The sequence below is a fragment of the Apodemus sylvaticus genome, chromosome 3, assembly GCF_947179515.1.
Source record: "Apodemus sylvaticus chromosome 3, mApoSyl1.1, whole genome shotgun sequence".
Taxonomy (NCBI): domain Eukaryota; kingdom Metazoa; phylum Chordata; class Mammalia; order Rodentia; family Muridae; genus Apodemus; species Apodemus sylvaticus.
The window spans coordinates 113,687,946-113,715,329 of NC_067474.1; the positions used below are offsets into that span (position 1 = coordinate 113,687,946).

The 27,384-nt window shown below is 38.6% G+C and overlaps 1 protein-coding gene across 2 annotated transcripts in view; it reads right to left on the reverse strand.

The window, feature by feature from the left end:
• The window catches only part of Dock7 (dedicator of cytokinesis 7), a 208,004-nt gene that overhangs the window by 110,989 nt on the left and 69,631 nt on the right, over positions 1–27,384 (reverse strand). For both annotated transcript variants that reach the window (XM_052176813.1, XM_052176812.1), the window contains exons 12-14: positions 23,183–23,325; positions 18,727–18,820; positions 16,938–17,100 (exon numbers count right to left, since the gene is read on the reverse strand). In XM_052176813.1, the coding sequence (XP_052032773.1) occupies positions 16,938–17,100; positions 18,727–18,820; positions 23,183–23,325 (400 nt within the window). The remainder of the gene's footprint in view (positions 1–16,937; positions 17,101–18,726; positions 18,821–23,182; positions 23,326–27,384) is intronic.

The following is a 27,384-nucleotide window of genomic DNA, read 5'->3' on the forward strand; positions in this document are numbered from 1 at the left end:
GTAGTATTCCATTATGTAAATGTACCACATTTTCTGTATCCATTCCTCTGTTGAGGAACATCTTATGGCTATTTTGAATATGCTGCTATGAACATAGTGGAGCATGTGTCCTTATTACATGTTGGAGCATCTTCTGGGTATATGACCAGGAGTGATATAGCTGGGTCCTCAGGTAGTACTATGTCCAATTTTCTGAGGAGCTGCCAAACTGATTTCAAGAGTGGTTTTACCAGCTTGCAATCCCACCAGCAATGGAGGAGTGTTCCTTTCTCCACATCCTCACCAGCATCTGCTATCACCTGAGTTTTTGATCTTAGCCATTCTGACTGGTATGAGGTGAAATCTCAGGATTGTTTTGACTTGCATTTCCCTGATGACTAAGGATGTTGAACATTTCTTTAGGTACTTCACAGCCATTCGAGTTCCCTCAGTTGAGAATTCTTTGTTTAGCTCTGTATCCCATTTTTCAACATGGTTATTTGATTCTCTGGAGTCTAACTTATTGGGTTCTTTGTATGTATTGGATGTTAGACCTCTATAGGATGTAGGATTGGTAAAGATCTTTTGTCACTGAGTTACCTCACTCAGGATGATATTTTCAGGTTCCATTCATTTGCCTGTGAATATCAAGAAGTCATTGTTTTTAATACCAGAGTAGTACTCCATTGTGTAAATAAATGTACCTCATTTTCTGTATCTGTTCCTCTGTTGAGGGATTTCTGTTCCCCATATTTTAATAGGATTATTTGGTTCTCTGGAGTCTAACTTTTTGAGTTCTTTGTATATACTGTTTATTAATCCTCTATTGGATAGAATTGGTAAAGATCTTTTCCCAATATGTTGGTTGTGGTTTTGTCTATTGACAATATGCTTTGCCTTAACAGAAAGCTATTAGATACAGTGTACCAGGTTTTATATGGAGGTCAGTGATCCACTTGGACTTGAGCTTTATACAGGGAGAAAAGAATGGATCAATTTGTTGTCTAATTGCTCTGGCTAGGACTTTAAGTACTATATTGAAAAGGTAGGAAGAGAGTGGGAAGCATTGTCTAGTCCCTGATTTTAGTGGGACTGCTTCAAGTTTCTCTCCATTTAGTTTGATGTTGGCTACTGTACAGGCCTTGAATTCCTGATATTTCCAAGACTTTTTATCATGAAGGGGTGTTAGATTTTGTCAAATGCCTTCTTAGCATCTAATGAAATGATTATGTGGGTTTTTTTCCTTTGAGTTTGTTTATATAGTGGATTACATTGATGGATTTCCATATAGTGAACCATCCCTGCATCCCTGGGATGAAACCTACTTGATCATGATAGATGATTGTTTTGACATGTTCTTGGATTCAGTTTGTGAGAATTTTTATTGAGTATTTTTGTATCAATATTCATAAGGGAATTGGTCTTAATTTTTCTTTCTTTGTTGGGTCTTTGTGTGGTTCAGGTATCAGAGTAATTATGGCTTCATAAAACAAATTGGATAGTGGTCCTTCTGTTTCTATTTTGTGGAATAGTTTGAAGAATATTGGTATTAGGTCTTCTTTGAAGGTCTGATAGAACTCTGCACTAAACCCATCTAGTCCTGGGCTTTTTTTGGTTGGGAGACTAACAATGATGTAAAGAAATACTATTTCTTTATGAGGTATGGGACTGTTTAGATACTTTAACTGATCCTGGTTTAACTTCTAGAGAGATACCTGGTATCTCTCTAGAAAATTGTCCATTTCATCCAGATTTTACACTTGTGTTGAGTATAGGCTTTTGTAGTAGGATCTGATTATTTATTGATTGATTGATTGATTGATTGATTGGATTTCCTCGCTTTCTGTTGATATGGTCACCCTTTTCATTTCTGATTTTGTAAATTTGGGTACTCTCTCTGTGCCCTCTGGTTAGGCTGGCTAAGGACTTATCTATCTTGTTGTGAATATTGTAAAGGGCGTTGTTCCCCTAATCTGGAATAACAAAAAACCCAGGCTAGTGAAAATATTCTAAACAATAAAAGAATTTCTGGGGGAAATCACCATCCCTGACCTCAAGCTGTTCTACAGAGCAATTGTGATAAAAACTACATGGTATTGGTATAGTGACAGGCAGGTAGATCAATGGAATAGAATTGAAGACCTAGAAATGAACCTACGAACCTACGGTCACTTGATCTTTGACAAAGGAGCTAAAACCTTCCAGTGGAAAAAAGGCAGCATTTTCAACAAATGGTGCTAGTTCAACTTGTGGTCAGCATGTAGAAGAATGCAAATCAATCAATTCTCTCTCTTTTTTTTTCTACCCATATTCTGAGGTCTCTTTCAATTTTCTTCAGAGACTTGAAGTTCTTGTACTGTTTGTGACTACTGTGAGGTACTACATGGAATATATAGGAAGAGTGGACAGCCTTGTCTAGTCCCTGATTTTAGTGGGATTGCTTCAAGTTTCTCAGTCTTGAGTTTATTTCCTGCCATCTACTTCTCTAAGGTGTATTTGCTTATTTTTGTTCTACAGCTTTCAGGTATGCTGTTAAACTGTTAGCGTATGCTCTTTCCAGTTTCTATTTGAAGGCACTCAGAGCTATGAGTTTTCCTCTTAGCACTGTTTTCATTGTGCCACATAAGTTTGGGTAAGTTGTGCCTTCATTTTCATTAAATTCTAAAGAGTCTTTGATTTCTTCCCTTATTTCTTCTTTGACCAAGGTATCATTGAGTAGACCATAGTTCAGCTTCCATGTATGTGTGGAATTTCTGTTGTTTTTGTTGCTTTTGAAGGTCAGCCTTAGTCCATGGCGATCTGATAGGATGCATGGGATTATTTCAATCTTCTTGTACTTGTTGAGGTCGGTTTTGTGACCAATTATATGGTCAATTTTGGAGAAGGTACCATGAGGTGATGAGAAGAAGGTATATTCCTTTGTTTTAGGATGAAATGTTCTATAGATATGTTAAAAACCATTTGGTCCATTACTTCTGTTAGTTTTACTGTGTGTCTGTTAGTTTCTGTTTCAATGATCTGTCCACTGATGACAGTGGGGTGTTGAAGTTTCCCACTATTATTGTGTGAGGTGCAATGTGTGCTTTGGGTTTTGGGGAGTTTTTGTTTTTGTTTTGTTTTGTTTTGTTTTTCAAGACAGGGTTTCTCTATGTAGCCCTGGCTGTCCTGGAACTCACTCTGTAGACCAGGCTAGCCTCGAACTCAGAAATCCACCTCCTGCCTCTGCCTCCCAAGTGCTGGGATTAAAGGTGTGCGCCACCTCTGTCTGGCTGCAATGTGTGCTTTGAGCTTTAGTAAAGTTTCTTTGATGAATGTGGGTAGCCTTGCATTTGGAGCATAAATGTTCAGAATTGAGAGTTCTTCTTGACAGATTTTTCATTTGATGAGTATGAAATGTCCTTATCCTTTTTGATGACTTTTGGTTGAAAGTCGATTTTATCTGATATTAAAATGGCTACTTCAGCTTGTTTTTTGTGACCATTTGCTTGGAAAATTGTTTTTCAGTCCTTACTCTGCTGTAGTGTCTGTCTTTGACATTGAGGTGCATTTCCTGTATGCAGCAAAATGCTGGGTCTTGTTTACGTATTCAGTGTGTTAGTCTATGTCATTTTATTGGGGAATTAAGTCCATTGATGTTAAGAGATATTAAGGAATAGTGACTGTTGCTTCCTGTTATTTTTGCTGTTAGAAGTGAAATTTTGATTGAGTGGTTATCTTCTTTTAGGTTTGTTGAAAGAAGATTACTTTCTTGCTTTTTCTATGGTGTAATTTCCCTCCTTGTGTTGGAGTTTTCCATCTATTATCATTTATAGGGCTGGATTTGTGGTAAGATATTATGTAAATTTGGTTTTGTCATGGAATATATTGGTTTTTCCATCTATGGTAATTGAGACTTTTGCTGCGTATAGTAGCCTGGGCTGGTATTTGTGTTATCTTAGGATCTGTATGACATCTTCCCAGGATCTTCTAACTTTCATAGTCTCTGGTGAGAAGTCTTGTATAACTCTGATAGGCCTGCCTTTATATGTTACTTGATCTTTTTCTCTTACTGCTTTTAATATTCTTTCTTTATTTTGTGCATTTAGGTTTTGACTATTATGTGTCAGGAGGAATTTCTATTCTGGTCCAGCCTATTTGGAGTGTTGTAGGTTTCTTGTATGTTCATGGGTATCTCTTTCTTTAGGTTAGGAAAGTTTTCTTCTATAATTTTGTTGAAGATATTTACTAGCTCTTTAAGTCGGGAATCTTCACTCTCTTCTATACCTATAATCCTTAGGTTTGGTCTTCTCCTTGGGTCCTGGATTTCCTGGATGTTTTGGGTTACAAGCTTTATGCATTTTTGCATTTTCTTTGACTGTTGAGTCAATGTTCTCTATGGTATCATCAGCACCTGAGATTCTTCTATCTCTTCTATTCTGTTGGGGATGCTTGTGTCTCTGACTCCTAATCTCATTCCTAGGTTTTCTAGCTCCAAGGTTGTCTCCATTTGTGATTTCTTTATTGACTCTATTTCCATTTTTAGGTTCTGGATGGTTTTGTTCAATTCCTTCATTTGTTCATGTTTTCCTGTAATTCTTTAAGGGATTTTTGTGTTTCCTCTTTAAGGGCTTGTAGCTGTTTACCTGTGCTCTTCTGTATTTCTTTAAGGGAGTTATTTATGTCCTTCTTAAAGTCCTCTATCATCATCATGAGATGTGAGTTTAAATCGGATTCTTGATTTTCTGGTGAGTTGGGGCATCCAGGGCTTGCTGTGGTGGGAGTACTGGGTTCTGGTGATGTCAAGTAACTTTGGTTTCTCTTGTTTATGTCCTTGTCCTTTCCTCTTGTCATGTGGTTATCTCTAGTGTTAGCTGGTTTTGCTGTTTCTGACTGTGGCTTGTCCCCCTTGGAGGCATGTGTGTCAGTACTCCTAGGAGACCAGTTCTCTCCAGGAGGAATTTAGGTACGGAGAGCTGTGGCACAGGACCATCTCCGGGTGCACATGGGAACTGGATGGATCCTGTGCCGGGCTGTGCCCAGGTTCCTGTGTCCTGATGACTCTAGGCTGGTCCCTTTTGAGCCAGGAATTTGAGCAGAAGTGGTGGTATTACTTGTGCTCACAGGTATGCCGGCACTGACAGGAAACCAGCTCTGGGCACAGATGGAAACTGGAAGGATCCTGTCCCAGGCCACTCATTTTGTGTGTTTTTAAGTAGTCTTAAAAATCATAATACCTTCTCAAATATTTTAAAGCCTAATAGGCATGCATGTTTATAGACATAACAATAAATATATGATTGCTATTAGGCATGTATATTCATTGACATTACAATAAACATATGATTGCTTCTAAAAACATATGATTGCTTCCAAGGCTTGTCAGATTCAAGTATCTATCATAATATCAGCTGTCAGCAGTATTTCAACTCAATTTTTCACTCCATGGCTATAAAAACACCTGTTGCTCTTCCAGAAGACCTAAATTTGATTTCTAGTACCTACACTGGGGACTTACCTATAACTCTAGCTTCAATGGATCCAATGCCCCCTCTCTCCTTCACGGGCACACAGACAGAAGTCATATACACAGACAAACACACACAATTTTAATAATATGTGCATTGGCGTTTTGCTTGCATGCATGTGTAAGGGTGTGGATCCTCTGGAACTGATGTTACAGACAGTTATGACCTGCCATTGGATGGTGGGAACTGAAACTTGGTTCTATGGAAGAGCAGCCAGTGCTCTTCTCCACTGAGCTATCACTCCAGTTCCTCTGCCCCCAATAGATCTTTAAAAACAAAGGAAATTTGAATTAAATCAAGTTTGTAAAGATAGGTCATATCCAGTTATAATGTGACTCACCTCAATCAATATCCAGCATTATTTAGTTATCCTATATCATATATATTTTTAAAATCACATATAGGAGATACATATGGTCTATGTGGATCCTATATTTTTTTCTACAGAAAAACACAAAAGAATAAAAGGAACAAAAAGCTACAGTTTTCAGAGCTACAATACAACTTGCTGAAAGTTTACTCTGAGTTTTACATCTGAATGCCAAGATAGATCCCTGACTGAAAAAAAGACCAGAAACTTTAGAAAACAAAGTGGCTCTTTCTGCAGCACAGCAGGTACTTCTGGTTGCTTTCCGTTTTTGTTTTCTTAGATTCTCGTGTAGTTTTTATTCCTTTTAGAAAGAAGTACCATATTGATCTTTTTTTTTTCCTTATAGAATATTCAGATTGAGAGATTATTATGGTAGCAGAAAGGTTTCTTCTTACATTTCACAGTGTTGTCCTGTCCTCAATTCTCTGAATGGAGCCCACAGTTATCTAACACAGTGGAACTTGTCCAAGTCACTTTCCCTTTGCTCTCGCTCTAGTACTTATTACTAACCGCATTCCAATACCACTGCACTCAGCATGGTTTACCCCTCCCTTGGCTCCGGCTTACAGCCCGTCCTTCCTCAGATCCTCTTATCACCATGGATCGACATGACCTCTCTCGTGGGAGAGGGAGGCCTGCATGTAAAGAGAGAACATGTGCATGCTCATGGAGGAGTACATACATGTGTATGTGTGCACACATTCAAAGGCCAGAGCTCTGTGTGGTTCCCTTCCTCAATCATTTTCCACACGATTTTTGTTTGTTTTATTTTTTTTAGAACAGGGATCTCTCACTAAACCTGAGGCTTATGAATTCAGTAGGTTAGCAGCCAAACAGCTCTATAAATCTCCCCATCTCTAGCACCAGGCACTAAGGTAACAAGAGGAGCCCGCCTGCCATGCCTGGCTTCATGTAGCAGAGGATGGGGATGTGAACTCAGCTCCTCATACTTACGTGATGGGCACTTTACTGACAGAGTGCGCAGCACCCCAGTCCCAGTACAGTCCTTATAAATGCAGCCCTCAAGCCTTCCGTCTACCTTCATGGACTCTGTTTTCCATGGATAAAGCTCCCAGCTCTCTATATGCAACCCATTATCTCTGTTCCTATCTCCTTCTCACACTGCTCACTAGCCGCTGACCCCTCTGCTCTCCTACAGATACAGCAAGCAGCAGCCCAGCCCTTTTCAATGCCTTCCTCTCCCAGTCTGTACTTCACACCTTCTAACTTTGATAACCATCAGCGTCACTACCAGCCTGCAGGTCACAGGTAGTCTGTTTTTGTTTTGTTGTTTTGTTTTTTTTTTACTTGTACTCCTCTCGCGTATCTCTTGAAATGTTCTACAGATAAGCTTTCCTCTCAAGGACTGCCATTAGCCCGATCTACACCTAGCCTATTCATTTTATTTCCCACTCAATCATGATTCAGCAAATTGATAATAATGACACAGTACCTGCTTGGTTTATGGTTGTCTATGATAGAAATACAACAGCTGAGAACAACAGGAAAGACCCAGTGTAGCAGTATAAGACAAAACCAGAACAGGGAAGTGGGAAGGAATGGGTGGGAGAACAGAGGGAGGGAAGGGGGCTTATGTGACTTTCGGGGAGTGGGGAACCAGAAAAGGGGAAATCATTTGAAATGTAAATAAAAAATATATCGAATAAAATTAAAAAAAAAATAAACCATTGAACAGAAAAAAAAAAAGATTTTAGAGTTAAAAGATAATGGCCTACCACTAAAACACAGACTCTGGTCATATCTCATATTCCATAAATCAAACTTCATAGAAAAAGTTATGTTCCCTAAAAATCTAGGAAATTCTGCTCCTAGATTATGAGTTGCATCTCTTCTGTGGATTGTACAAACGCCCTACAGCTGTACTCTCACAGGAATAGTAGAATAACATGCGCCTAAACAACAAAGCCTTCCAGCAAATGAGCTCCCTAGAACCTGACCCTGATTATCTCTAAGTTTTTGAGTCAGGGAGCAGGCGTGCAGCCCAGCTGGCCTGCGGCATGCCTTTCTCAGCTTTCTAAGGTCAGGGCCTGCATGTGTGAATTACCATGACTGGTTCCTCCTTTCACAGTTTTCCCCAACAAAACATTGCTCTTTTGAAATAAAAACTGTATGTACTTTAAAACATCCCTTATATAAGCATTTTCCCAATTAATCCTATCTGTCCACAGTCCCTTCCTGATTGGACAGGAAGTATTCTGAGGTACAGCAATCTTCCTTCTTCTACAGATGTGGTAAACTTTGGCGGCCTATTACCCCTTTGAATGATGCAGCACTGTATCTCCAGCCCTCAAATGGCAACAATATAGACAAAAAGGAAACCTAGCAGATTATAATAGTAGTACAAAAGCAAAAATCAAAAGCCTCAGAGCATCAAATCATCATCTACGTGAGCTCAGGGAATCACTGTAAAATCTCACACCAAGGGTGTACTCTTAGCCAATATGAGGGCCAGTTTACACACATCATCCCGGCCTCACCTGTTGCTGTAGAATCTATTTACATATTTTCTCATACTACAACAAGCATATTTTCAGGCTGACATCTTCCAAGAAAGTAGGCAGCTGGCAGTCAGTTTACTCAAATGCCAGTAGATATGTTTTCATTAAGTAATATTTATTAAATTCCTAATTTTATACAACTAATTCAAAATTTATATTACTATATATCCTACCTTCGGTACAGAATAACACTATTACCTCATGGCTTCTTTTTTTTTTTTCCTGCATCACTAACACCCACAAATAACGCACTTCCAAGTGGATACTAAGTGATTATCTAACACTGCAATTTTGAAAAGTGAGTCATCAAACAATTGCCTCTTTTAGCAAAGTCCAAAGTATTCTCTGTGGGTGCAAATTACCTAGGGCAAAATTACTCAACTGGTCTCCACTGTGCTGTTCAAGGTTATGAAAGTGGGGTTAACAAGTCCCCATGTTATACTTTCATAAGGTGATATTTCAACTGAATTTTAGAAAATACAAAATATAACAAGGAATTGCATCTTAACCATAAAAACAGTTTGCTACAGTTCAAATGCTCTAAGGTAGTAACAAACGTAAAAATGATTAGGTTTATTGAATCAGCAATAAACAACATTATCGGTATAGAATAACAATTCTATTGCTAGTCATCTTCAGAGATTCAACCAAGTTTCAGTCTACATTTGCACACACAGGAATAAGCACCTGCCAAACCTGCCTCACTACGTCATCATAAACGGTCTTAAAAACAGTGTTTAAATACATACATATACTTTAAAAAACTGGATCTTAGGTTATCACTCCTCAAACTCCTTTAAGAAGATAATCTGTACAAATACTTCTCAAGGAAATACTTTAATTTTTAGGGTAAATGAATAAAACTTTTCTCAGGCTGCTCTTATTTCTGGAACATTGTCTCTCCCTTGGGAGCCTGGAATAAAACCACCACCACCTTGACTTTTTAAAAACACTTGGTTGGCAATAAGAAAGTGTTAAAAAGTGGGCTGCTCTGCTATTTCTATAGGTTCTATAGGTTTTCTTAATTTTCAGTACCACTCATATGAAATGAAGAATGTAGAAAATGAACCACAGCAGTATTAACAATATATAAGAACTCTGATATTTAAAAAGCATACATATTTTTATATCTCAACTATTATGGCTATCTCAAAATACTGCTTGGAAGACGAGTCTTTTTGATTGTATAAGAGGGGAGAAGGTTTTAGTTTAATTCATAAGGAATATAACTAGTATTTTGATCACTTTAATTCAACATAATTGGTTTCTTTTGTTAATTAATGTATTTTATGCAATAACCTATTATTCCAAAAAATAAGATCATAGGATTTACATATATACAAAAAAACAATTAAAATTTGCTCTGCAAGGAAGATCTACTATAATACGAAGACAAGCTAGAAGCAGCAAGTATCACATCATCCCCATGTGCTCATAATGACCTGGTCTGACTTAAAATATCAGAGGGAAGTGTGGCTAGGATATTATAAGCTTATCAAACAATTCAAGGCAAAACTCATAATTTATAATTGAAAGTATTCTCTTAGGGTCTGGATGGCATCTGTCCAGGATCTTCCAGCTTCCAGACTGCTTCTCTGTTGAGAAGTCTGGCGTAATTATACGTTACTTGGCTTTTTTCCTTTACAGCTTTTAATATTCTCTGTCCTCTACATTTATGTTTGGTTATTATGTGGTGGGAGAAATTTCTTTTCTGGTTCAATCAATTTGGCATTCTGTAGGCTTCTTGTACGTTTATAGCCATCTCTTTCTTTAGGTTAGGAAAGTTTTCTTCTATGATTTTGTTAAGATGTTTTCTGGGTCTTTGAGCTGGGAATCTTTACTCTCTATTCCTATTATTCTTAGGCTTGATCGGTTCATTGTGTCCTGAATTTCCTGGTATTTTAGATTAGGAGCTTTTTACACTTTGTATTTTCTTTGCCTAATATGCCAATATCTTCTATGATTGAGATTTTTCTATATCTTGTATGAAAGTAGATTTTAAAACTAACATTTGTTATTGTGGCTACTGTAGTCCTTATCTGTCATAGAAGCATGCCCATACCTACTGGTGTGTGTGTGTGTGTGTGTGTGTGTATGTGTGTGTGTATCTGGAATTTCATACAAAACTATATTTAGATCAGTTCACAGATAATGAAATCACTGATGTTTATGAAGAGGAGGGTTCATCTTACTAACTGCAAAGGACAGCACCATACAAACTGCTTGCTTTTATTTTGATATCACACTGATAACTGCCACTGTCGCTTACAGTCTTAGTTACACCCATTTGCTAGCCACACTTTAAAAAAAAAAAAAAGAACTGGATAGAAAAACAAAGATACAAAAGTTCAACAGGCAATCACAACTAAGGCTATTGTTGGGAAAGAGGGCAGCTCTCACAGTCTGCCAAGAATACCATGTGCTATGTGGACATGTCTCAAAAAAGCAGATGTCAATAAAATGGAAGGATTTGCTCAATTAGCTGTACCTTGATCTAGTACAACTCAAAAAGCTACAGTAATCAAGATATGATCTAGAATACAAGTAGTACTGCAAGGAATCTACTAACTTCCAAGTGATTGCAAACATTTAATAAAATCCCAGTAGGAAGGGGCTCACTGTTTGTTTATCCTAATGTAACAACTGCATAGGGTTTTTATATGACACTGAGATAGCATAGGCAGTCATTTGAGGTAAACCTCATTTATCTGGATTATTAGTTCTATGCCTTCCAACTCTTTATTGCTAATATACTATATATTATCAACCACTATAAAGGATTTTTAAGACTTGACTCTCCTGAGTTAACTCTAATCTAGCTGACTGGCAGGCAGCACAGGAAACGTCTGTCATCTAACTGTGACAGTCTACCTATATCTCTGACTTGAGAACAAAGATGGAAGAATCCTTAGTTCTGGGCTAAATACCAACCCAACATCCTCTCTTAAACAATACACATGCAGTTGTCTCATGAACACTGAAGGTCCAAGTAAAAGCAAAAAACTGTACAATGCTAACTTTAATAGTTTTCCTTTACATTTTCTATTTTGTTTATCATGGAGAGCAGGCGTATGTACAGCCCAGATGTAGAATTCATAAGACAAATATGTAAAATTGGTGTAGAAGCCACCATGGCTTCCACAGGATAAAACTTTGGTCAACAGGCTTTTCTAAGTACTTTCACTCGGTGAGCTAGCTATATCACCAGTACCATCCTTTTAAAAAACATCTTTTTACCCACTTATGCCTCTAAAGTCCACTATCATCATACTTTTCAAAACAATCTCTCTGAGGCTGTGTAATGCATGACTTCCTAGGACATACAGGATTCCATTTTCCCATGTCAAGAGAAGGAAAGTCAGTCGATCTTAGTTTTAATAATTACTTAAAACTACATATGGTCATAAAATATTTGTTATAAGACCCATTCTCCCATTTTATTAAAGTTAAACAAACTCTTATACCGTCTCAAATCACACAGAAATTATTTCTTTCTATAATTTGGTAACTATCTCTTAAGTCGTTTTATAATAAATGTAGTTTTTCAAAAACTTTGGAGGCAGGGGATTGAACCAGAGTTTCTTTATGTCCTAGAACTCACTATGCAATCCAGACTGGCTTTGAACTCACAGAGATCTGTTTGTTTCTAACTCCACAGTGATGGAATTGAAGGCCTGTGTTACCATTCCTGGCCAAGGGAAACTTTTGAGCAACAAAAAAGAAAAAAGCCAACCAAGGATAATAACCACAATTCTACTTCTGTGGCTTTGCTTGTTTGTATTTTAGGCTAGTGACCCAAGGCTTTTACTTCACTGACAGGTCCACAGGCTGGCAGGTAACCCCAACAGGGCCACATCAGAACCCACGACTCCATCTCCCTAGCCACAGGCTACCCGTGCCTCCGTCTGTTCCCTCTGCTTCCTCCTATGGAACAGTCAGCACTCCTGTTTGAACTCTTCATGTGCTTCAGATAGCTTGTTCCTCGTGCTCCAGGAAGCCAATCTGTTGAGAAGCTGGGCATCTGCAGGGGTTAGGCTCCACTGAGGCCTCTTCCACACAGCACCAGGCCAGGTGTGCCCCCCATAGCTACTCTTCGACTTCTGTGTTCAATGTAATTTTTTTAGTTTAGAATATCCTAAAGATATTCTTATACCAGAAAATTAATTTCTTCCTTAACCAAATCATTCTTGTTTCAAAAGCTCAAGAAACTAAGAAATACAGTAATCTATATCACAATTTACACGCTATTAACATCAGTTCCTTATGAATCATATACTGAGTTATACAAAACTCTAATCTGAAGCTAATTTATTCTGATTGAAAATAATAAACTTGGCCTGGAGAGATGACTGATAGCAAACAGGAATGTCTCAGTTCATATCTCTAGACCCGCATAAAAGCTGAGAAGGCATGGTGGTAGCCTGTGCTCCCACCAGCTGGGAGACAGAGAGGGGACCCCAGGGCAATCTGGCTAGCTAAAGTAACCAGAATAAGAGAGGTCAGGTTCAGTGAGGGACCCTGTGTCAATAAAGAGAGCAGAGAGTGATGGAGGAAGACACACTCAAGTTCAGACCTCCAGACTCAGGTATGATCACACACACATACACACACACACACACACACACACACACACACACACACACACAAGAACAATGTACACAACTGCATTGCACCACACATGCATGATGCATCTACTTGTAATTCCCTTCAGGAGAGTATAAACATTATCAACATTAAAACTGGACAGACACATAAAAGCCTCACTCAACGAGGTTTCCTCACTAGGTTAGCCCTGCACTCAACCCCAGTCAGCTTCTCCTACACCATTTTCTCAAGTACTCCTAATTCTTATTAATCCCCGGATATGATTCTCTATATGTCATTTATATCATTGCATCATGTCTACTGTAGGACATTAAAACTTATAGAAAATGATGATTCAGATTTCAAGGCAAAAGTATGAGATAAAATTGGTTTGACCTGCTTTAATAAATATATATCAAACAACAATGCAGAAATGAGAATATTTAATTTTATCCATATCATGCCATTACACATGTTGGATATTCTTTGCCCTTTAGCAATGAAGGCTGTGGAAAATGAAGCAGTGCCTAGATTTCAGACCAAACAAATCTCTTACTCTCCGCCTGATGTTTCTCCATATTCAGAAAAATACCTGCAAAATTATGTAGATTATAAGACCTCTATGAAACTGAATAAAATAATTTATATGAATAATTAGAATAAATGGCACTAAATAATCGTCATCTAGCACTAAATAGTATCAACATGAAATATTAAAACATAAGTACAAAGGAAATAACTGGAAAAAGCCTTTAGAAGAAACATGAGACACAAAAGTTTGCAAACATAATATCAGACAATTAAAAACCAGCACTTGCTCAAGATACCAGCAAAAATGATTTACAACTTAGAATTCTGTACCCATCAAAACTGTCAATCTGGGAATAAAGTTTATACCACCAAGTGAGGTGACTAGAGAGGCCAGAGCAGGAGATCCCTGGGCTCGGGGGCTACAGGAGGCCATCCTAGACAGCCTGATAAGACTCATCTCAAAAACAAATGAAGGAAATTAATGAAATAAAAACACTATCACGTGCGTTTTTTAAAGTCCCTTTCATACATTATACTTAAGAAGTCATTGAAAGTTTTCTGTAAAATAAGAACAACCAGAAAGAAAAACATGGGAAATGTGACTTCATTAAAGGGTTAAAAAAAATCTCTAGAATGATAAACAATGGACAATAAATAGTAGTAAATAATATCTAGATAATAGTAAGTAATGATAGAGAATCTATAGGATAATGGTACACTGCCTTCTAGACAAAAACTATACCCAGTCAGTCTGGTCAGCTTAAAGATCATCCAGCGTACACAGCTCAGGACAGGAAAGGGTCGGCCAGCTGCAGTTCTGCACGGCACTGCCTGATATGTCAGCAGGTTTTAATGATAAAACATACAGAGGAGGGACAAAATAATATAACTATTCTAGGAGAAAGAACAAGCTGCAGAAAACAAAGGAATAAAATCTATGGTCTACATGGCTTGGCTGTGAAAGTTAGCAATAATTATGAGTCCACACACACTAACACTGACACACAACACAGACTTAACCTGGAAGTGAGGTCAATATACAGATAGGCTGGCAGTAGGATTTAAATCTGTCTTCAATTTTAAGCCTTATTTTACTCTATCAACTTTATACTCATATATAATTCTTTAAAAAAACTATTAAAATGTAATTAAGTAATAGTGATAAGCAGAAACATGAAAGAAAAGACAATACAAAGCTCCTAATTACTGGTTTTTTCTGACTCTGGAATTATTCGAGCAAAGGTAAGAGGAAGAAACAAAAATTGTAAGAACTCTTGTTTAAGTGGAAGGCCTGTGAATTATGTAATCTTTTCTTATTCATGTGTGTGTGTGTATGTGTGTGTGTGTGTGTGTGTGGTGTGTTATTTATTTCTTCCTGCATTTCATCTTCTTAAGATGTAAGCTCCAGGAATTCACTCATATCAAGTAACAACTTCATGGAATAATGTGTTCTGAACTCTTCCAGTAGAAGCAAGTGTCTTATGTTTTTTGAAGATTTATTTGTTTTATGTATGTGAGCACACTGTCACTGTCTTCAGACACCCCAGAAGAGGGCATCAGACCCCATTACAGATGGTTGTGAGCCACCATGTGGTTGCTGAAAATTGAACTCAGGACCTCTGGAAGAGCAATCAGTGCCATTAACTGCTGAGTCCCCTCTCCAGCCCAAGTGCCTTATATTTTATTAATATAAAAACTTAAAACAATATGTAGCTTTCTCTATGTCAGTCAGAGTCAAGTGGTACCAGAAAGCACAGCCACAGCCATAACTCAAAACCTCATTCTCTACCAATCTATAGTTAACTCACTGAATATTTATTATGCTTTCTATATTCTAGGACAGATGCTGAAATAAAGTAATCTATAAATTGTGAGTTTTTGCCCTTTACAGTAATTATAATCAAATGAAAAACTCGTGTGGCACAGGAAGCAGAGAGCCGGAGGAGGGGAGCAGAGTGCTCAGCAGTGAGGCGGGTAACCACCTCCAGGAAGCAGCATGTGAGGAAGAAGTGAAGACAGGAGGAAAAGCAGGGGGCAGAGAGTCTGATGGAGAACTGGGAGGCAAAACTGGTTTTGCTCAAGGACAAACTCAAGGTCACTGAAGCGAAAATGAAGTAAGGAAACAAAGAATTCCAGATTATGAGAGAAAGACCGGGGACAGATTATGAAGAGTCTAATACACGATAGTAAGGAAATGGATACATTTTCTACTTGTACTAGAAGCCACTCAAAGGCAGTCTGGTTTGTACCAGGTAAAGTCTCTTTAGGCACAATGTCAAGGACTGACCAAGACAGGAACGGAAATAAAATCACCTAGGGAGGTACGGCAAAATAAGCAGCTATACAACATGGAAGTGTCTAATCACTGGTGACTAGTAAGAAATTGTAAGTATGGCTAAAATGTACCCGAGAAGTTGAAAACAATGAAAAAGAAGAAAAAAATATTATTTGTGTAGTCTATGATATTTATATTAAGTAAAATAATTAAATTATTGCTTTCACCTGATTATAAGTATATAGCAATTACAATTAAAATTATTATCTTCACCTCATTATAAGTATACAGCAATTATAAAACTTTAAGTTGCAAGTGTTTCCTAATATTTCTACATGGTAACCTGCACTAGGTTTAAAAGGGTGCCCTGGTAAAAGCACTGGGTTAAAGGTCCATTTTAAAAGTAGAATCTATGAACTTGTTGAATAAATGAAAGAAATATAAGTAAGGAAAGAAGTAAAACATGATTCCAAAAACTGAGCTTAAAGAACTTGGGAAATGTCAGCGGTACTGCTGGGGTGAAGACATGAGTCTAGAAGGAAACCTCAATGCCACTTTAGATAGTCTGCGAGCTAGATTTCCCAAAAGAAATGTCAAGTCGTGACCTTAGAAGAAAACAGGGGGAGGGGAGGATCGTTCACATGCAGACTCCGCAAGCGCTAAGCCTGCAGCTGTGCAGTACGCAGCCTGAGAAGCTGTGTGTGATATGGTTTACTACTCTTGATGTAGTTTATACTCAGCTAGTGCTGACTGCCTACAACAGGATGCCAGAAGCACATATATTAGATTTGTGTGAGAACTGAATTCTACTGAGAGTTTGAGGAAACATGAATTTTCAATTCAAATGCTTGAATCAAACAGCCCCAAAATTAAATACTGGCCACCAGCAAACTAAAATGTGATGGTCAGCAGTAGTTTAAACATCTCTATCTTTCAGCTTTATTGCCTAAATTATGAGGATGATAGTTTGTAAGGTAATTAACATTATTCCCGGCACATAGGTCGAGATTAATATAATAATCTAATTATGCTGTAAGCAGTAAATGGTATAAGTTAGAAAAAGTGTGTATATATATACATAAAAGATTTTTAAAAAGTTTAATTCTAGACTACTTTAATATTAAAATATATAGATAGCATTTTATCCCAGAATTCACCAAAATTGGGTATCTTACCTGTAAGTCGTGTTTGGAACATAGACATCTCTGGCAGGAAATTCTAAGATTTCTCTGGTGGGCCTGACTCGGCTGTCGGGGTAAAGCTTCACCTGAAGCAGCTCTGGGGTTAGGCAATAATGGGGATTTTCAGGTGCAGGAGAAATGTCTATCTTCAGCTGAGCTGCAGAAAATACATTATAAAGTCAACTTGAATATAAATGTTCTGTGATGGCTACACTTGGGTCTGAAGTGCTTCTCAAAGGCTCTTCCAACAAGATGTGGCACTGCTAGGGCATGGTAGATATTAGATGTGTCACTGCTAGGGCAAGATAGATTTTAGATGTGGCAATGCTAGGGCATGGTAGATATTAGATGTGGCACTGCTAGGGCATGGTAGATTTTAGGAGGTAGGACCCAGAGGAAGAAATCATGTACTACGCATACGCCCTTGAGGGGCAACCCTGGCCCTCCCACCTCCATCCGCTTCTGGGGACCACACACTAAGCAGCTTGGCTCTACCCTACACAGCTTCACAACAGTGTTCTGCTCCACAAGGGCCCCAAAGCAAGGCACTTGACTAAAGGTGGAAGCAGTGGGAAGATGGGTCAAACTAGATGTTCCCTCTATTTAAGCTGATTAGCATTAAGTAATTTATGCTCATGGGAGGCAGTCTGTCACAGTGACAGAATGTTAACAAACACAGATAAAATGTTCTTAGAAGAATTTCAATATTATTTTGTAAAAAATCTGGGATGAACAGTATAGATAGATATCAAATAATTAAGAACTTAGATATAGCTGGGCGGTGGTGGCACACACCTGTAATCCCAGCACTGTGGGAGGCAGAGGCAGGCAGATTTATGAGTTCAAGGCCAGCCTGGTCTACAGAGTGAGTTCCAGGACAGCCAGGGCTACACAGAGAAACCCTGTCTCGAAAAAACCAAATCCAACCCCCCCCCCAAAAAAAAACAAAAACAAAAACAAAAAAAAGAACTTAGATATAAGCCAGTCAGTGGTGGCATGTGCCTTTAATTCCAGCACTTAGAAGGCAGAGGCAAGTGATTCTCTGAGTTAGAGGCCAGCCTGGTCTACAGAGCAAGTTTCAGGACAGCCAGGACAACACAGAGAAACACCAGCTTCAAAACAAAACAAAAACAAAAACAAAATAAAAAAGAACTTAGATATAGAAATCATTTCATTTATCAAATTTTAAAAATGACTTATCTATGCATAAGTGCATGTAAAATAATGCCCCATTCCAGGAGTGAAGAACTAAAAAACAAGCCAGCAAGCTGGACTTGGTGGCACATGCCTTTAATCCTAACACTTGATAGGCAAAGGAGAGGCAGGCAGATCTCTGAGTTCAAAGCCAGCCTGGTCTACAGAACAAGTTCCAGGACAGCAAACCAAGACGTTGGATGGACTCTAGCACAGATTGGACAGGTTTCAAGAAGTGACTTGGTTTTCAGCTTGACAGGCTCTTCAGACGCTGTCATTGGGTTTAGCAGGCTCCTGGTCACTTCTATTCTACACTGCCTGCTCTAATGGTGTTGGCAACCCACTTTTTAACATTTATTGTTCCAAATTCACTTTAAGCCACAATTATAATTCATTGTTCTCATTTTAGAACTCAGTTAATAATGGTAATGATCCTGAATCCAAGCTGTTAGCTCACATGATAGTGAAATGAAAAACATGCAGGAGCCAAGCACAGAAAGATGTGCGAGCCAGATAATAGGAAAAATGAAAACATGGTAACAAAAAATTATCAGCGAGAATTACCATAGCACTAAAAATTGGAAAATACCTGTAATTGGTCTCAGCCTCCGTAAGACAGAAGATGGCCTTCTCATATCAGCAAGAAACTTGTACAGATCCTCATCACTTAAGCGGTCTCCTTCCTGATTTCAATGATATCGAGAAAAAGTATTTAATAAAACAAAAGTAGGCGATAAGCATTGGCTTCTGCATAGAGCTGTCAGAGGGAAAGATTATCGTATTCAGGAGAATGAGAATCTTCCTAAGTCTCCTGTTTCAAATCTGAGATTTGTAATGCTACCAACCATTTTAATTCATGTACACAGTTATGATCTATTACTTAGCCTATAAATTATCATTGGATGTCTAGCATACAGACAGCCAATGCAAGTTAAAGGTAGGAAGGGTATAAAAGGAAAACTAAGATTGCAGCTCTAAGACAGAACCAAAAGGAGACACATACAAGGACATGGGACAGTTATAGAGACATCACAGTTGGGATTATGTCTTTTACATTTATATTCTAAAACTTCTGAAATGCAGAATCTTTACACATTATATGTAATGTGTATAGTAATGAATAAATAAGTAATGAATATAATGATGGTAGGAAAAGTACAGCTATCCTGACTTGAAGACCAGAGAGAAACCTCCAAATGACCACAACTAACGATGAGATGGGGGAGGGGAAGGGAGGGGAGGGGAGGGGAGGGAGAGAGAGATAGAGAGAGGGAGAGGGAGGGAGAGGGAGAGGGAGAGAGGGAGAGGAGGAAGAGGAGGAGGAAATAGTGTTTATTTTTCCTTCCACCTACAATGATGAGGAAAGAAAACCTTTCCCTGCTTTGGGACATTTTGGGTACTGTCTACGCTGCACTCTTATTTCACTGGTAATGGACATAGTTGAGCCTGCCTCTGTGAGCTCACGCTGAGCCAGTTCTCAATCATAACATGGGAGACAGCCTCCTTTTGTACCATTATTTAGGAGAGTGACTTTTCAGTGTCTAAATAGTGACTCTCTGGAGTTACTACCTCTAAAATAGTTCTTTAACAGAGTTACGGGTAGAGAATATGGCTTTTAAAAAAATTCAGGACTTTTATATGATGAATGAATGTAGTTTTCCATCAGTTGCTAAAACAATATATTCTCTTTACTGAGTACAGAATACAGATATTCAACCTTTATTCATTACTACACTCAAGGCTTTCTCTAGACTTACTTTTATTTCCTTAACATATTAGAGTACACTGCCAGTCTCTAGTCCTTAGCAGTGACTGCCACCTCCTGTTCTGTGCCTTTCACTGTGTGGGAGGTAATTTCCTTCCCAGTGCTTGCCTATGTGCCTCCCTCCTGTCACTCAGCAAATATGCAAACTGAGACTGATAAAGCAATGCATGCAACCTGGCTCGGCCCACCCTTTCCTGAATTTCGGTCTGTAGCAGATGGAAAAGCTGAGTTTTCCTAGAAACCAATTGAGATCAGCTGATCCAGCTGACCTCCAGTGTGGGGACAAGCTGAAGTCACTAGAGCGGTCAAGCCGACACTCTCCACCGGAGTGCTTGCTTGTTTAGTACTGTGCACCCCTGAAGCAAATAAAATAACTGCTATGAATATATAGAACAAATGTCTTTACAACTACTGTATGGATTTACTTTTGTTTTAAAATCTCTGTGTATTTCTAATAATTTTGGGTTGTGCATTTGAAATCTTACATGATTAACTATACCACAACTATAGATAGTAATTTCTCATAAACTGGGAGAAGGGGTTGAATCTTACTTAGGAGAAATTCACCTCATGAATTCTACTTTGTTAAAAGTACAGCCTCTGCTTTTTACTTAATTTGCATTTCTGTGATACACAATTTCCCAGCTGTTTAAAAATACTTACAAAAGTACTGGCTAAATATTTTCAATAAAGAATGTCAACACCAATGCTTTCCACTACCCTATGGCTTTAAGTTTTAAGAGCATTTTGTGCTGTACTCAACTGCTAGGACTAAAAACTGTACCACTAGTATGTGTTGACCTAATAGAATGATTATAGATCAGAATAATGAACTCTCATTTCAAAAGACTCTTAGAAAGTAGTTTTCACAATAAAGATGTATCCAATATTTGAAGAGCCAGAAATAGTTAAGCAACATAAACATTATATATTTCTTATACACATATAAGAAAATATCACATATTACCATTAATATGGGCAGCCTGTTATGTTTTATGTAAGTTGATTTAAAGTATGTGTTTTCTTGCAAAAGACCCAAGTCTAATTCCCAGCACCCACATTGTGGCTGAAGACCTTCTGCAATCCAGGTTCCAGAGAATCTGATGCCCTCCTCTGGCCTTCACTGACACCAGGCACATACATACATAAAACCATACAGTCATACATATAAAATAAATAAATCTAAAAAGAAAAGAAAATTTACATTTTAAATGTAATATTTTAAACAGCAAATCCTCGAAAAATACTAGTGTCCTAAGTAGACCTGCGGTAGGCGGGCGGCTCGCTCACCTAGCTACAGTACCTGATCCACGGCACAGCTTGCCTGCAGAGGCAAAGGGCTGACTGTAATGGAAGAGAGCTGGCCCTGCCGCAGCTGCCACCGAGCAGGCTACACAGAAGGCAATGGCACACTGGTAAGGGAGCACCATGCTCACTCAGCACCTGTGTCTGGCCAATCCCGTCCTCCCATTTTCACTGCTGTCCACAGTACAAAGACCCCTGCACTGGGCACATTCCTCCTGCCCACTCTCTCAGGGCTGCTGACCAAGCAGGGCTCAAGGAGACCCCTCTAATGCAAAGCACATTCTTCTCTTGTCCCCTCAAGTACAGCACGCCAGAAAGTCAGGGTGTCCTCTTCTCACTCAGAATAGAACCTCAGAAGGAGGGATATGGAGATAATCCTTAGCATTTTATTTAATCTGCCCCCAAATTTACGGTTGGTAGACATACTAGTCTGTCACACTAATAAAAGTTTTCTACTTGTTCTTCAATTAGTTCTGGGTAATCTGATCCATAAAATACATTTTTTATTGGCTATTTTATTTATTTATATCTCAAATGTTAGCACCTTGCCAGTTTCTCCTCCATAAACACCCTATGCCCTCCCTCTCCCCATCCTTCTATGAGGGTGCTTCCCCACCATCCACTCCCGCCTCAGCACCCTAGCAGTCCCCTACACTGGGTCATTGAGCCTCCACAGGACCAAGGGCCAACCTTCCCACTGATGCCAGAAAAGGCCATCCTCTGTTACATATGTAGCTGGAGCCATGGATTCCTCCATGTGAACTCTTTGGTTGGTAGCCCCTGGAAGCTTTGGGGGCGGGGGTGGGTGGGGGATCTGGTTAGTTGATATTCCTTTTCCTATGGGGTTGCAAACCCCTTCAGCAACTTTAATCCTGAGAGACTCTGCCAGAGCCTGACCAATAAAACACATTTTTTAAAATCTTGATTCACAATATAAAACCCATTTGACATCAAAGCTCAATGTATACACACATATACAAAACCATTCATATAAAAAGGAGAAAGGAGGGCTCTGTGAAGCAATATTTTTTTTTTTCCGAGACAGGGTTTCTCTGTGTAGCCCTGGCTGTCCTGGAACTCACTCTGTAGACCAGGCTGGCCTCGAACTCAGAAATCCACCTGCCTCTGCCTCCCAGAGTGCTGGGATTACAGGCATGTGCCACCACCGCCCGGCCTGTGAAGCAATATTTAAACTGAATATGTGAAATGCACTTAATTTTTAGATTTTTTTTTTAGATCTATTATTTTCTGAAGCTGTGTGTTACCTACTAAATTGATTTCCATGCAATGACACATGAAAAACATTGATTTGATTTAACGTGGACAGAACAGATCTGTAAGAATAAAATGTCTTTGATAAAAAGAATATCTTGGATACAGATATTTACCTCTACACCACAAAGTTTTAGCACATAAATAAGGTTTCTATTCCACAAACCACAGATAAGACTGTTAACATCAGAAAACCTTGGGTGGGGAAGCACATGACCACTCTGGTAAGTCACAAGCCATCAGTGGTCAAGAAAAGGTCCACTGGGAGCTAGAGATGGCTCAGCAGCTAAGAACGCATGCTACTCTTGTAGAGGAGCCGAATTCAGTTCTAACACCCATACTGGACGGCTCGCAATCATCTGTAACTGTGGCTACAAGGCAGTCTGAGTCTCTGGCCTCTGCAAGTACCTGCACTCAGCTATACATGCCCATACATATCATTTCAAATTGTAAAAAAAATTAAAAAGTTCACCATTACAACTGAGTAAGATATAGGTGTGAAAGACAAGTTTTAATGCATTTAAATTACATTAATGATAAAGCGAGGACAATGTCAATTATTTCAAAGCTTACTAGTTTTTATTCTTAAATTTATTGTAAGTCCTTGACAATATAAACATGCACAGAACAGTTACCATTCTCCTTAAAGAAAGTGAAACCTTGTACAAACGCATCCCCAGAGCCCCTACGCGACAAACTTTACCTGCTTAAAAAAGTTTGCCACAGTGAGGGTGGCAGGCCGAAAACTGGTCAGGTTGCAGGCGTCATCCCCGCTGGTGGTCCTCTCCAGGGACCGCCTACCAACAAGACTGGAGTTCCTCCTCTCTGACCAAGAACCCTTTCGTTCTGCCAGAGGAGATAAAACAATTGTCAGTTTCATAAAATGTAAAACCACTGTTAATTAGCTTTCCAAATATAAGACAGAATCCATTAATGTGGAAAGCTATTTTGCTCAGTTTGTAGGTTGCACTACAAGAATCCACTTCTGGGGAAGGTTTAAGAAAGCAATTCCATCTGAATGCCTAATGTCACTTCTACAATACAGTCTCTTAACATATAATGATCTACATGCATAACCAAAAATGGTGTAAATCAGCTAGAGGGAACTATGCACTCACTACGAAATACCCACCAAACTGAAATATAATTAATGGCAAATCAGTCTTAGTTAATTCAAGTTGAAACAAATTCAAAAGACAAGTTTCAAGTTCAAAGTCTTGACAAGATAATCTTTCTTTCTTCTTCTTCTTCTCCTTCTTCTCCTTCTCCTCTTCATCCTCTTTCTTCTTCTCCTTCTTCTCCTCCTCATTCTTCATCATCTTCTCCTCCTCTTCCTCCTTTTCCTTCCTCTTTCTATTCTTCTTCTTCCTTTTCTTTTCTTTCCTTTTTCCTTATAAAGTTGGGATGCAAACCCAAAGCCTCACACATATAAGATATTCCCATTTTTGTAAACTAAAAGAACAATGCTATTAAAGATTAACAAGAAAAGAGAAGACTTTAAAAAAAATCCAAGCAATGTGGTCTAGTGGACCATACTCTACTGAGAAAAAGCAGAATACACATTATTTTCAAGCAGTTACAGGTCATTCTCCAAGATATAAGACAACATATGAAGAGACCAAAAGGATGAAAATATTTACTAAGAGTTAGATAATTACACTATAAATTAACAATAAAAGAAAAAATAGGGAATTCACAAATATGCAGAAGTGAAATACACATGTGCGCGTGTACACACACACACACACACACACACACACACACACACTACTATGGAAGAGTTGTTCCCAAGGGAAATTGGTCTGCTTGACCTTTCAGCTTCTCCCATTTTCCTTATTCTGTAAAACAAAACTTGATCCATGATCACATTTGAAAGAAACAACCTAAGAGTGATTTCCCACATTACAAAGTAAGATGTCTGGAGATGCAGCACACCAGAACACGTGTGAGACTGCTTCAGCAGGGCTCCAGGGAAGGTGAGGACTAGAAATGCTTCTAGAGAAAAGAAGGATTCAAGTGGACCTGGTGGCAGAGGCTGGGAATCCCAGGGCTTGGAAGACCAATGTGGGAGAACTGCGGGGCACTCGAAGCCAGACTGTGCCAACAGCAAGATTCAAACATAAAGAAAACAAACTCTCAAGTCAGTAATCACATCAGGAGAATACAAAAGCCAATAATGAGGAAACGCAAAAAACACTTAAAGAAATACAGTAGAACTTTGGTCAACAGGCTGAGGTCATGAAAGAGGAAACACAAAAATCTCTTAAAGAATTACAGGAAAGCACAAACAAGCAAGTGAAGGAGCTAAGCAAAACCATCCAGGATCTAAAATCAGAAGTAGAAACAACTAAGAAAACTAAAAGGGAGACAACTTTGAAGATAGAAAGCCTTGGGAAGAAATCAGGGGACAGAGATGCAAATATCAAGAGAATACAAGAGATAGAAGAAAGAATCTCAGATGCTGAAGATTCCATAGAAACCATGGACTCAACAGTTAAAGAAAATGCAAAATGCAAAAAGCTTGTAACCCAAAATATCCAGGAAATCCAGGACACAATGAGAAGACCAAACCTAAGGATTATAGGCATAGATGAGAGTGAAGATTTACAACTTAAAGGGCCAGCAAATATCTTCAATAAAATTATGGAAGAAAACTTCCCTAACCTAAAGAGAGAGATGCCCATGAATATACAAGAAGCCTACAGAACTCCAAACAGACTGGACCAGAACAGAAATACTTCCCATCACATAATAATCAAAACACCAAATGTTCTAAACAAAGAAAGAATATTAAAGGCAGTAAGAGAAAAAGGCCAAGTAACATATAAAGAAGACCTATCAGAATCACAGCAGACTTTTCACCTGACACTATGAAGGCTAGAAGGTCCTGGGCAGATCTCATGCAGACTCTAAGAGAACACAAATGCCAGCCAAAACTACTATATCCAGCAAAACTCTCAATCACCGTAGATGGAGAAACTAAGATATTTCATGACAAAACCAAGTTTACCCAATATCTATCCACAAACCCAGCCCTACAAAGGATAATAGGAGGACAACACCAATACAAGGAGGGAAACTTCACCCTGGAAAAAGCAAGATAGTAACCTTTCATCAAACCCAAAAGAAGTTAAGCAATCAAATTTAAAAAATAACGTGAAAAATGATAGGTAGTAACAATCACTATTCCTTAATATCTCTTAACATCAATGGACTTAATGCCCCAATAAAAAGACACAGACTAACTGACTGGATACGTAAACAGGACCCTACATTTTGCTGCTTACAGGAAACACACCTCAGGGTCAAAGACAAACACTACCTTAGAGTAAAAGGCTGGAAGACAATTTTACAAGCAAATGGTCTCAGGAAACAAGCTGGAGTAGCCATTTTAATATCAGATAAAATTGACTTTCAACCCAAAGTCATCAAAAGAGACTCTGAGGGACACTTCTTGCTGGTCAAAGGAAAAATACAACAAGAAGAACTCTCAATCCTGAACATCTATGCTCCAAATGCAAGGGCACCCTCTTTCGTAAAAGAAACTTTATTGAAACTCAAAGCACACATTGCACCTAACACAATAATTGTGGGTGACTTCAACACTGCACTTTCCTCCTTGGACCGATCAGGAAAACAGAAACTAAACAGGGACACAATGAAACTAATTGAAGCTTTGGACCAATTAGATTTAACAGATATATATAGGACATTCTATCCTAAAGTAAAAGAATATACCTTTTTCTCAGCACCTCATGGTACCTTCTCCAAAATCGACCATATAATTGGTCACAAGACAGACCTCAACAAATATAAGAAGATCGAACTAATCCCATGCCTCCTATCAGATCACTATGGAGTAAAAGTGGTCTTCAATAGCAACAAAAACAACAGAAAACCCACATACATGTGGAAACTGAACAATATTCTACTCAATGATACCTTGGTCAAGGAAGAAATAAAGAAAGAAATTAAAGACTTTTAAGAACACAATGAAAATGAAGACACAACATACCCAAATCTATGGGACACAACGAAAGCAGTGCTAAGAGGAAAACTCATAGCCCTGAGTGCCTCCAAAAAGAAAATGGAGAGAGCATACATTACCAGCTAAATGACACACCTGAAAGACCTGGAACAAAAAGAAGCTATTTCACCCAGGAGGAGTAGAAGGCAGGAAATCATCAAACTCACGGCCGAAATCAATCAAGTAGAAACAAAGAGAACCATACAAAGAATCAACAAAACCAGGAGCTGGTTCTTTGAGAAAATCAACAAGATAGATAAACCCTTAGCCAGACTGACCAAAGGGCACAGAGAAAGTATCCAAATTAACAAACTTAGAAATGAAAAGGGAGATATAACAACAGAAACTGAGGAAATCCAAAAAATCATCAGATCCTACTACAAGAGCCTGTACTCAACACAACTGGAGAATCTGGAGGAAATGGACAATTTCCTTGACAGATACCAAATACCAAAATTAAATCAGGACCAACTAGACCATCTAAACAGTCCCATAATGCCTAAAGAAATAGAAGGACTCATAGAAAGTCTTCCAACCAAAAAAAGCACAGGACCAGATGGTTTCAGTGCAGAATTCTATCAGACCTTCAAAGAGGAGTTAACACCAATACTCTTCAAACTATTCCACAAAATAGAAACAGAAGGAACACTACCCAATTCCTTCTACGAAGCCACAATTACACTGATACCAAAACCACACAAAGATTCAACAAAGAAAGAGAACTTCAGACCAATTTCCCTTATGAACATCGATGCAAAAGTACTCAATAAAATTCTTGCCAACCGAATCCAAGAACACATCAAAACGATCATCCACCATGATCAAGTAGGCTTTATCCCGGGAATGCAGGGTTGGTTCAACATACGGAAATCCATCAA